We start from the raw sequence: 12,615 nt of genomic DNA, 5'->3' as shown, positions 1-12,615 counted from the left end.
TATATATATATATATATAATTTTATATTTCTTTTACCCAGTCACTTTTCAGCAGGGTATTGTTCAGTTTCCAGTATTCGACTTTATTTCCTTAGTCTTCTTGTTGTTGTTTTCTAGTTTTATAGCATTGTGGTCTGAAAAGATGCTCTGTAGTATTTTCATGTTTGTAAATTTATGGAGGCTTGCTTTGTGACCTAACACATGGTCAATTCTTTAAAATGTTCCATGTGCACTGAAGAAGAAAGTATATTGTGTTGTTGTTGGGTTGAATGCTCTGCACACGTCTATGAGGTCAAGTTGGTTGATTGTGCTGTTTAGTTCCTCTGTAACTTTGTCGAGTTTCTTACTGGTTGTTCTGTCCCTTTTCGAAAGTGGCGTATTAAAATCTCCCACTATAATTGTAGATTCATCTATTTCTTTCTTCAATTTTAGTTAAGGTTTGCTTCATATATCTTGGTGCTTTTTCATTGGGAGCGTAGATATTATGTTTAGGTCGTCTTGCTCAATTGACCCTTTGATCATGAGATAGTGTCCTTCTTTATCTCTTATGCTGGTTTTTGTCTTAAAGTTTACTTTATCAAAGATTATAATTGCCACTCCTGCTTGTTTATTGTTGCAGTTAGCTTAGTATATATATATTTTTCATCCTTTAACTTTTAGTCTGTTTTTGTCTTTGTGTGTTAGGTGTGTCTCTTGCAGGCAGCATATTGAAGGGTCTTGTTTTCTCATCCAATCGGCCACTCTGTGTCTCTTCACTGGTGCATTCATTCCATTGACATTCAGTGTAATTATCAATATGTATGAATTAATTGCTGCCATTATATTAATTTTTTGGTAGTGCTGTTCGTTGCTTTGTTCTGCATGCCTTCTTGTGCTGAGTTTGTGTTTTTTGTGCTATTTCTTTTCAGTTTCTTCTTGTTTTTCATGTTTGCTTGTTATGCTTGGAAGTTCATTTTCATGGTAAGTTGTGAAGTATTAACTTTCTTTGGGGTTATCTTATAGTCTATTAACTTTTCTCTCCATTTAAGAGAATCTATTGTATCCTGAAATCTACCTGACAGCCTCACCACCTGGATCTCGGTTCCTACATTTATCCCTTCTTTGACATTGCTATTATTTTGATCTTCAGTTGACTTCCCAACTCCTTTGAATTCATTGTTGTAGTTTTGGTCTGTTCTGGACTCTGCTTAAGCTCGATATTTTGTGATTTTTATTGGCAGTGTATTGAATGATGCAGGAAGCATCAAGTGAAGATGGAAAAATACACAGAGTCATGATACCAAAAATAATTGGTTGCTGCTCAGCCATTTCAGGAGGGTAGCATATGATCAAGAACTAATGGTTTTAAAGGAAGAAGTCCAAGCTGCACTGAGGATACTGGTGACAAACAAGGCGTCGGGAATTCAAAGAATATCAATTGATGTGGTTCACCTAATCAGTGCAATGCTGGAAGCACTATCTATGCCCAAAATTTTGGAAGACAGCTATCTGGCCAACCAGCTGAAAGAATTCCATATTTGTGTCCATTCCAAAGAAAGATGATCCAAGAGAATATGGAAATTATCAAGCAATATCATTAATATTACATACTAGTAAAATTTGCTAAGGATGATTAAAAAAAATGATTGGAGCAGCATATTGACAGGGAACTCTCCAAAATTAAAGCCAAATTGAAAAGAGGATGTGGGATGAGGGATATTATTCCTGATGTCAGAATACCAGAAAGATATTTACCTGTGTTTTATTGAATATGTAAGGGTATTTGATTGTGTGGATCTTAACAAACTATGTAGAACATTCCAAAGAATAGGAATTCTAGAACATTTCTTTGCACTCATGGTGACCCTGAACATCAACTAAGGGCAGTCTTTCTAAGTGAACAAGGGGATACTTTGTGGTTTAAAATCAGGAAAGTTGTGCATCGAGCTGTTTCCTTTCACCAGACTTATTTGGTCTGTATGCTGAGCAAATAATCTGAGTTGGACTATATGAAGAAGAATGTTGCATCAGGGTTGGAAGAAGACTCAGTAACAGCCTGTACTATGAAAATTATATAACTTTGTTTGCTGAAAATGAAAAGGACTTGAAGCACTTGGTAATTAAGATCAGAGACTACTTAAAATTTTCAGTATGAGTTTCACTTCAACATAAAGAATTAAAAATCCTCACAACCAAACTAATAAGCAATATCATGTTAAATGAAGAAAAGATTAAAATTGTCAAGGATTTCACTTGGGTCCATGGAAGCAGCAGTCAAGAGACCAAATTGTGTATTACATTGAGCAAAGTTGCTGCAAAAGACTTCTTTAAAGTATCAAAAGCAATGATTTACCTTGAGAACTAAGGTGCATATGACAAGTCATAGTATTTTCAGTCATCTCATATACACGTGAAAGCTGGACAATAAATAAGGAAAACTCAGAAGAATTGATGAATTTGAATTACAGTGTTGGTAAAGATTATTGTCTTTACCGTAGACTCCTTGAAGAAATGAACAAATCTATCTTGGAAGAAGTAAGTACAGGCTGAAGAATTCTTATTGGAAGACAGATAGCAATGTACTTTGGACATGTTATCAGGCAAGACCAATCCCTAGAGGAGATACCATCCTTTGTAAAGTAGAAGGTCTGTTTCCTTTTAGTAAAAATGATGGAGACACTCAATAGGATTGACACAGTAGCTGCAACAATGGCTGAAACATGGCAGTGATTGTCAGGATAACACAGTACTGGCAATGGTTTATTTGGTTGTACATTAGGGTCAACTCGACAGCATCTAATAACATTTTCCTATTCACTGTCACATTCTCAATAACCTTTCTTGTTTTTGCTTTTTTTTTTTTTTTTTTTTCATCTTCTCAACTTCTAAAGTTTAGGAGACCCCTGGATTCAGGCTCACACCTTTTTTTCTGAAACTGTGTTGAGAACTGGGTGAAGGTTTACAGAGAAAATCATCAGTTTTACATTCAACAAATCATATGCTACAGTTATCACATTTCCTTCCTGTAGTTCTATTTCTAGTCCACCCATCTTCCTGTCCCTTCTTAGCTTTGTTCTTAGGTAAATGTTGCCCTGGGGTCTTGAATGGTTGACAATTCCATGGTGAGCATACCTTACCCGTGCTGTTGTCTCCCCATATTCCTGTCTATTGCTTGGATGAACATTGGACCCACAAGGTTGAGTTCCATTTCAGGCCCTAAGGTGGCTGAGGGCCATAGTCTCGATTCCTCTAGTCTCTTTCTGACCAGTAAGCCCAATCTTTTTCTATAATTTTGAATTTTGTACCACATTTTCTCTTACTTTCTCCAGGACCTTCTAATGTGATTTCATTCAGGGCAGTTGTAGTGGTTGCCAGGCACCATTCTAGTTCTGGTCTTATTCATAGTGATAGACGTTACCATGGTCCTTTGGTCCACTGGACTAATTGACTCCAAGCAACTTCAATTCTAATCACTCTTCTTACTTCCACACATGGAGGGACCAACAGCTACCCCTTAGGTGGCCACTCATGAGCTTTTAAGATTCCAGCTGCTTTTTCTCACCCAAGCAGGATGTAGAACATTGTCTTAGTGGACTACGTTATGCCAGTTGGCTGTGGTGTCCCCTGAAACTATGGTCCTGAGCCCCCAGGCCCAGGAACTCATGGCCTTAAGATGTTTGGTAATATCTAAGAAGCTTTCTTTTTGCCCCCTCTATGCTTCACCTCATTCATTGATTGTTGCATTCCTCCCTGTGTCTTCCCCTGTCTTCATCATTCTTTTGCCAAGCTCTTTATTCTTGTATCTTTCCCTCCCCATCACTCTAGTTAACATATGTCTACCTTCTAGCCAGTGAATTACTCTTTCTTCCCTCCCACCATTGGTGACCATCAAAGAAAGTTTCTTTTAGCATGACAATAATGTATTGAATTTTTATAATAGTGGTCTCATACAATATTTGTAATTTTATGATTGACTCGACGGCACTTAACAACAACAACAACAATTTCACAAATGTATAAACATCTCAAGATGAGAAATAGCTGTAAACATCCATTAATAATTAGAACATGGAATTTATAAAGTATGAATCTAGTAAAATTGTAAGTTGTCAAAAATGAAATGGAACATGTAAACATCGATATCCTAGGCATTAGTGAACTGAAATGGACTGGTATTGGCTATTTTAAATCTGACAATCACATGGCTTACTCTACCAGGAGTGACAAATTGAAGAGGAAAGGTGTCATATATATCATCAAAAAGAACATAGGAAGATCTGTCTTGAAGTACAATGCTATCTTTCATAGAATAATATCCATATGCCTACAAGGAAGACGAGTTATTACACTATTATTCAAATTTACACACCAACCACTAAAATCAGTGATGATGAAATTGAAGAATTTTACCAACTTCTTCAGTTTGAAATTGATCAAACATGCAATCCACATGTGTTGGTAATTACTGACATTTAGAAGGAAATATTAGAAACAAAAAAGGATCAGTAGTTGGAAGATATGTCCTTAGTGATAGAAATGATGCTGGCGATCCGATGGAATTTTGTAAGATTGATGAGTTGTTCAACATAAAAGACAATTGTACACATGGATTGTACTGGTTGGAATACACAGAAATCAAATTGACTACATCTGTGGAAAGAGATGGTGGAAAAATTCCATATCATCAGCCAAAACAAGGCCAGGGACAAACTGGAACAGACTATTAATTGCTTATATGCTAGTTCAGACTGAAGCTGAAAAAAATGAAAACAAGTCCACGAGAGCCAAAATATGACATTGAACATATTCCACCTGAATTTAGAGATCGAACAGATTTGATACATGAGACACTAAAGACAAAAGACTAGATGAGTTGTGAGATGACATCAAGAACATCATACAGGAAGACAGAAAAGGGTCTTTAAGAAGACAAGAAAGACAAAAAAAAATTAAAATGGATGTCAGAAGATACTTTGAAACTTTCTCTCCAGTGTAGAGGTACTAAAGCAAATGGAAGAAATAGAGGTAAAAGAACTGAGCAGAAAATTTCAAGGGTAGTTCCAGAAGACAGAGTTAAATATGATGAAATGTATAAAGATCTGGTGTTAGAAAACCTAAAGGGAAGAACACCCTCAGCATTTCTCAAGCTGAAAGAACTGAGGGAAAAATTCAAGCCTGAACTTGTAATACTGAAGGATTCTATGAGCAAAATATTGAATGATACAGAAAGCATTAAAAGAAGATGGAAGGAATCTGCAGAGTCACTGTACCAAAAAAATATGGTTGGTGTTTAACCATTTTAAGATGAAGAGTCAGTGATACTGAAAGAACAAGTCCAATGTGCACTGAGGGCATTGACACAGAGCAAGACTCCAGGAACTGATGGAATGGAAATTGAAATCTTTATAGTTCTAGGTTTTACATTTAGGTCTCTCTGCCCATGTTTAGTTTGTTTTTGTATATGGTTTGAGGTTTGTGTCTTTTTTCATTTTTCTGCAAATTGATTTCTAGTTTTGTCAGCATAATTTGTTGAAGAGACTTTTCTTCCCCATTTAAGGTATTTTACCCTTTGTCAAAGATCAGCTGCCTATGTATGGATGGCTTCTGTGTTCTCACTTCTGTTCCATTGATCTATGTATCTTTGATTGTAACAGTAGTAGGCTGTTTTGACCACTGTGACTGTGTATGGCCGCCAACTTTGTTCTTCTTAAGTAATGCTTTGCGTATCTGAAGTCTCTTTTCTTTCCATGTGAAGTTAGTAATCAGTTTTTCCATCTCTTTAGAGAATCTGAATTGGTACTATGCTATAGCTATAGATTGTTTGGGTTGTTACACCTCCTTTTTTTCATATGTTACACATTTTTTTTTGTCTTTATCCTTTTTTATTTTCACTTCCTTGTTTTTTTGAAGTCCATTCTCATAAAGCCTAAGTACCATCTTTATGTTTGTTGGTGTTGGTGTTGGTGTTAAGTACCGTTGAGTCGGTTCCAACTCACAGCAACCCTGAATAGGGTTTCCAAGGAGCAGTTGGTGAGTTTGAACAGCTGACCATGTGGTTCAAACCGACCTTGCAGTCCATTGCTTTGTCCTACAGCACCACTCCAGGACTCCATGTGTACATTTGAAACTCGCAAATTGTAGCAGTAGCCTAGATCCTTTGTGAGAACTCCATACTACATATCTCCCCTGCCTACTCACCATCTCCACGTGGGTATGTCATGTTGTTGTTAAGTTGTTGTTAAGTGCCGTTGAGTCGGTTCCGACCCATAGCGACCCTGTACAGGGTTTCCGAGGGTGTAAATCTTTACGGGAGTAGAAAGCCTCATCTTTCTCCCGCGGAGCGGCTGGTAGTTTCGAACATAGACTTCTCAAATTTAGCATGTCCAGTCACACTGAGAATTGCTATCGAATATTTACAAATAAGATAATGTTTGTGTTGTGCTCTTTTAATAAGTTTTTCGTTCTCTTATACTTTTCTCTCCTTACTCTAAAGTCAGCAGAGTCTGCATTTAGCAATGTACCTCTTAAGATTGCTTGACTAATATCTGATCATAATAATTTCTCTTATTTGTAGTCTTCCTTTTTGCTCAGGTTGACTTTACCCTTCCAGTAATTCTTTATCAGTCATTTCATTTACAGGTACTTGTTGAAATGTGGTTTTTGTCAGTGGAAGGGACTTACTATATATGTTGTTGTTGTTAGGTGCCATTGAGTCGGTTTAGATTCATAGCGACATAGACAATAGAACAAAACACTGCCCAGTCCTGTGCCATCCTCACAATTGTTACTACTGCTGCTGTGCTAGTCCATCTTGTTGGGGGTCCTCCTCTTTTTCACTGACCCTCCACTTTACCTAGCAGGATGTTTTTCTCCAGGGACTGGTACCTGCTGATAATATGCTAAAAGTCTGCTAACTTTCAAAGATGGTTGGTCTGATTAAATCCATTAACTTTCAACTCCATACTTTAAACTCTCATTTAAAAAAAAATGTATCGTGAAAACTTCTACTAAATATTTTTGTATTACACTACAGACTTTGGAAAGCATGGGTTTTCTGTCATCTCATGGTTCCTGGAAACCTAAAGAAATAGAAATTATTTTTAGCTATTTTTCTTTCTAGCTGTATTTTCATTATGGACTGTGAAAGCATTATAACTGCAAACATTAGTAAGTATGTGAACTTTTTTCTTTGCTTTTTTTTTTTTTTTTCCTATAGCTGATCATTTTCATGGCATTAGCTGATGGAGTTTCTAGAATAAAAACAGGACCAGTTACACTCCATACACAAACAGCTATACATTTTGCTGAACAACTAGCAAAGGTAAGTATTTCATCAGAAAGAGAAATGAATTTTTATTTTAGCTAATTAAGGTCAAATTGTAATAAACAGAAAATATAATAATAATTAAAAATGCTATCACTAAGCACTTCTGTATGTTGCAGGCACTAGGTAAACTCAGCAACTTATCTAAATTGTTATAGTCAGCCTAATCCATTGTAGGTGGCTCTTTAGTATTATTCCCATTTTATTTATGAGTAAATTGAGGCATACAGATTATAAATTGCTCAAGGCCACATAGTTCCTCAATGGCAGAGCTAGGCTTGAAGCAAAACCAGGAAAGTATACTTCAAAGCCTTTCCTAACGATTGTGCAGTACTGAACTGAACACAGAATCAGTAAAGATACTTTTGTGGGAACTCTGTAATTCAATCATAGGAACTTATAGTTTGCTTTAAACTTAAATATTTATATACAATTTTTAGTGTTTTATTTTCTTCTGATTCTGTTGGTGGAATGCCCAGAACATTTGCTGAAATTCCAGCATTCATCAGTCCTCTGAAATTTAGAAGAGTAGGTTTTTAAATTTTTATGAAAAAAGATTTAACATTGTATAATGTTTGTATTTATATCTTTCCAACAGGATTATGAACTTTAAAAAGATAGTATATATGTGATGGAGTTTCAGAAAGAAAGTTCATATGAAACATTCCATTATCTTTTAATTCCATTTCTTCCATTAACTTCTTGAAGTTCTCTCATATTTTCATAATAAAACGAATATAAACCCTTTATAGAAAATAGAGGGGAAAACCCACACATAATTCTCCCCTACCAGCAAAACAACTGTTAGCATTTATATTTTCTTCCTCTTGAAATTGTTTCTTTTTTTATTTTTTATAACATGTTTTAGTTGTCTAGTACTGCTATAACGGAAGTAGCAGCCGTGGAGGACTTTAACAAACAGAAACCTATTTTTTCACAGTTTAGGAAGCTAGAAGTCTGAATCAGGATGCTGACTGTAGCGGAAAGCTGTCTCTCTTTCTTTCTCTCTGCTCCTGGGTGATCATCATGTGCCTTAGTGCCTCTCTTTCCCCGTCTCTGCTTGCTAGCTTGCTTCTTTAATATCTTTTATAACTCATTCCAAATGTGATTATAACTACAGGCCAAGAGGTTAGGATTTACAAACACATTTAGGGAGACACAGTTCAATCCCTAACATGTCTTCTGTTCTTTTCTTGCTGTTTTCATGAACATGAGGCGTTATTTCCATTTTGTTAGCCTTTATAATGTGATTTTGCAATACATGAAATTTATAATGCAAAGTGTTTTATAAGGGAATATGCTTACTTTAAATTTTAAAAGTAAACATTATTTTAAAAAAATTAACATTACAGAAGTAGATTGAACAAAGTACTAGACTACTAATCACAAGGTTGGCAGTTCAAACTCACCAACCGTTCTTCAGATACCCTATACAGGGTCACTATGAGTTGGAACCAACTTGATGACCCTTACAACAGCAACAACCCTACTTCTGATAGTTTGCATTATTCTTAATAATTACACTAAATTCTTTTTGTTACTAGAAAGCATAGTATGTTTTATTTAAATTGTAAGAAAATACTGATGGAAATTGAATGCAAATTATATATGAAGTCAAGAGATAATGTCACTATATTTTATTCTACTTAACATGTTATATTTATAGCTACTGTGTGTCTGTGTTCCCTTGCAGTCTGTGATAGACTTCATAGCAGAGACAGTTTTATTTACTGTAGTTGTCACGTTAGCAGTTGTTAGGTGCTGTCAATTCAGATCCAACTTGTATACAACAGCATGAAACACTCATGTTATTTGAAGTGAACACACAGTGGGAAGTTCTGTGACCTTGAATTTAGGAGCTCTGGTTTCTTGTTCAGCTTTGTTATGTATTAACTAGGTAATTTGGGTCAAGTTGTTTCACTTTTCTGTGCCTCAGTGCAGATAATTCATCTATAAACTCAGAGACTTGAGCTAGATAATCCCTTAGATTCTTTCCAATTCTAAATTTTTTAGTTTTAAGTTGCTGTGTGTTGACGAGTCAGTTCCTGCTCATAGTGACCCTGGATAGGGTTTCCGAGGAGTTGCTGGTGGGTTTGAACTGCCGACCTTGCAGTTAGCAGTCCAGTGCTTTTCAAAATACATTGATGGAGATCAAATATCTCAAGCCTAGACTTAAATTAACAAGTGAAAAATGTAATGTTAATCCCAATAGCAGCAGGGAGGAAGATGTTTCTCAACCCCTAATCCCATCCTTCTCTGAACTGAATCTTTTTGAATAGTAAATTTAGGGATTAAATTGGCAAGAAAAAATCAGCTATATTCTGGTGAGCTCTGATTCAGTAAGTATTGATTGAGTGGTGCCCAAGCATAAATATTTTGAATAAACTCTGCATGAAAAAGAAACATGGTTCTAGAATAAAATATTTTATTTTATTACTCTTAAATTTTTCATGCATCATTTGGTCTTTGTATCTCTGTAGTTTCTTGAGTAACTGGAAGTTATGGCATTTTTCTCTTTGTTTTCATCATATTATTTATATGCTAACTACTTTCTGGTTTCAGGCTAAATTTACTGTGAAGAAGTCAGAAGATGAAGAAGATGCCTCTAAAGATGCTTACATTATTGAGTGCCAAGGAGTTGGGATGACCAATCCAAATGTATAGGGTATTTGCCTTTTAAAGGATACCTAAATATGTATTGCACTAATTCATGTCATAAATTCCACCAAATGTCGAATAAGAAGTAACTTATTGGAGATAAAATATTTTAGGTTTGCTGAGAAAATTTCATGAAATCCATTTCTCTTTGAGTAAATATCTCCTGAGATATGGACAGTGAAATATAAAAGTTGGTGGTTATGTAAAAATGTATTGAAATAAAATATTCTTTTTACCTGAACTAAGTGTACTTTCCTTTTTTATATCATAAAGTATAGCTTTTTTTTTTTTTTTTTTAATGTTTTATTGTGAATGATGTGATAGTTTACATGGAAAAACATCATTGCCATGGTTACAATCCCCTCCGTGCAGCATCAACCAACCAAAAGGTATACCCTGCAAGCCTGCCCCCTGGTCTTCACCACACAGCCCCTCTCCCTCTCTGGATCTAAAATCCCCAGCTGCTCCATCTCTCCACATCATCATCTTTGCCTCCATCTCTGGCATCACTGTTTCTCTGAGTAGGGTCACTTTCTCTCCTCTTCTCCCTTGATGGTCCTAGGAACCTCTGCTCCTAGGCTGCAAAGTTAATCACTTCCCTCCTTTCTACAAAACATCTACCTTTACATTTCCAACCCTCACAATCAGTCCTGATAACAATTATTCACTATTGTATCACAAGAGACCTATCTGCATCTCCTTTCATCAGCCCCGCCCAGACAGATTAGATACTACGCAGTGGAGATTCTACCTTCCTCTTCACCCTCTGGATCTAGGTTCCCTCTTGAAAGCTTGTAAGCCAGTCACTTCTTGCCTTTGTAGCCCCCCCACCCCATTTTGGGTAGCCAATGTCCAAGTTACCCATCCCTGTCTACTCTGTGTATGGAGGGGGTGGGAATGATCCTTGCTGTAAGGATTTGTTCCCTCTTTTAAGCTACTGCATCCATAGGTGTAGGTCAAGTTCATCAGATTACTCTTTTTTTCCTCCTCTTCTCCTAGTTGAGCTCTGATCATCCAGTCATTGAAGCCAGGTCAAGTGGTTATTATCTGCAAGTGTGGGTGTTCTTATGCATATGCCCTCCCTTTTTATCAGCTGGATGCTTCACTCTCCTCTCTAGTCCTCTGTGGCTATGTCACTGACTCTGGGCCCAAGAGTTCCCAGATCTTGCCACACTGCTGGCCGACCAGGTCTCCACCTGGGTTCACAAGAGTCTATTGAATGTTGTAGGCCTTAGTACTTCCCCTTATTGGTGACGAACATGGTCACCAATCAGAGCGTGTATTCCCATTGAGTCTTATAGTCTTAGAAGGGAGTTTGCCCTAAGGGGGCCAAACCACTTGACTTGATGTCTTCTGGACGAGCAACCTGCTTGTTCTTGTAGTAATCAATTGGACTGCCTTTATTGTTTTGTATTTTTCCTGTCAGTCTTTCTTTTAAAAAGTATCTTCTGTTCTTGCTGCTCTAGGCTGGTCTACTTGTCCTTTGAAGTGGAAATTTTCTACCTCAGAAGATTCTGGATATGGTTCAGGATTCCACCTATGGTCTATGTAATGCAGAGGCTCCACAGGAAGCATTCTTCACTGGGTACATTGTAGCTCCATTTTAGATGTTCCAATCAGTTATAGGCAGAAGACGGACTTACAAGCTTTCTATGGTGATATTTCTGGGTATTCCTTTTTCTCCCCCTCAAGTGTCTATTTTATAATGGTATGCCATGGAAAGCAAGATTCAAAAGACAGCCAAGCAGTTTAACATTATTTTTCCCCTTTTGCCCATTCCAACCATGTCTCAATCCCTGTATCCCAGAGTCCTGTTGTTCCAAGGTTTTGCATACATCATTATTTACCTCTGTCCCACTTAACCCATGCAAACCTGCCTAATTGTTTTCTTGTCTGCTTTGTTCTTCCGTTCCCTTCCCCCTTCTTGTGTATTGCCTCCCTCCCTAGCACTGAAACTGTCTTGTGTCTATTCCCTACCCTGTGCTTCCACATTCCCTCCCTCCCCTCACCCCACTCCCCTAAGTCCCAGTAACTAGCAAAGAATCCCCACCTCCCTTTAGTATGGGTTCTTTTTCTTAGTCTTTTACAGTAGTGTTCCTATGCAGTATTTCTCCTTTTGTGACTGACTGATTTCATTCAACATAATGTCCTCAAGGTTCATCTATGTTATGTGGTGGCTTGCAGCTTCCTTGTTCTTCTTCAAGGTAGCATAATATTCCATTGTGTATATGTACCACAGTTTGTTTATCCATTTCAGTTGATGGGCACTTAGGCTTTCTCCATTTTTTTGCTATTGTAAATAGTGCTGCTATGGACATTGGTGTTCATATATCTACTCGTGTTATGGCTCATATTTCTTGTGGGTAAATACCAAGTAGAAGAATTGCTGCATCATAAGGTATTTATATCATAAAGAATTGCTTTTTATAAGTTGTGTATAGTTCTGACCACTCTACTAAGTATAATGAGATAACTATGTAAATGTGTCAATAATAACACTTAATAAACGTCTTATTAGATGTACCTTCTGCCTACTAGACACTTGGTAAATAGTTATCAAATTTGAATTTGTTGATTATGTTTTGAAAATAAAGCAGGGTTGCAAAAATTTAACCCTACTAGAGAAGCTCTGGTAGCGTAGTGGTTACGAATCGG

At 36.8% G+C, this 12,615-nt stretch overlaps 1 protein-coding gene across 1 annotated transcript in view; it reads left to right on the top strand.

The window, feature by feature from the left end:
• Positions 1-10,055, top strand: part of RTCA (RNA 3'-terminal phosphate cyclase) — a 44,291-nt gene extending 34,236 nt beyond the window's left edge. The window contains exons 10-11 of the mRNA XM_006830917.1: positions 7,195-7,299; positions 9,865-10,055. Of these exons, the coding sequence (XP_006830980.1) occupies positions 7,195-7,299; positions 9,865-9,966 (207 nt within the window). The 3' untranslated portion in view covers positions 9,967-10,055. The remainder of the gene's footprint in view (positions 1-7,194; positions 7,300-9,864) is intronic.
• Positions 10,056-12,615: the final 2,560 nt, after the last annotated feature.

The sequence above is a fragment of the Chrysochloris asiatica genome, unplaced genomic scaffold, assembly GCF_000296735.1.
Source record: "Chrysochloris asiatica unplaced genomic scaffold, ChrAsi1.0 scaffold00002, whole genome shotgun sequence".
Classification (NCBI taxonomy): Eukaryota; Metazoa; Chordata; class Mammalia; order Afrosoricida; family Chrysochloridae; genus Chrysochloris; species Chrysochloris asiatica.
The sequence above is the reverse complement of the archived record's forward strand: the minus strand, read 5'-3'. Positions and strand labels throughout refer to the sequence as shown.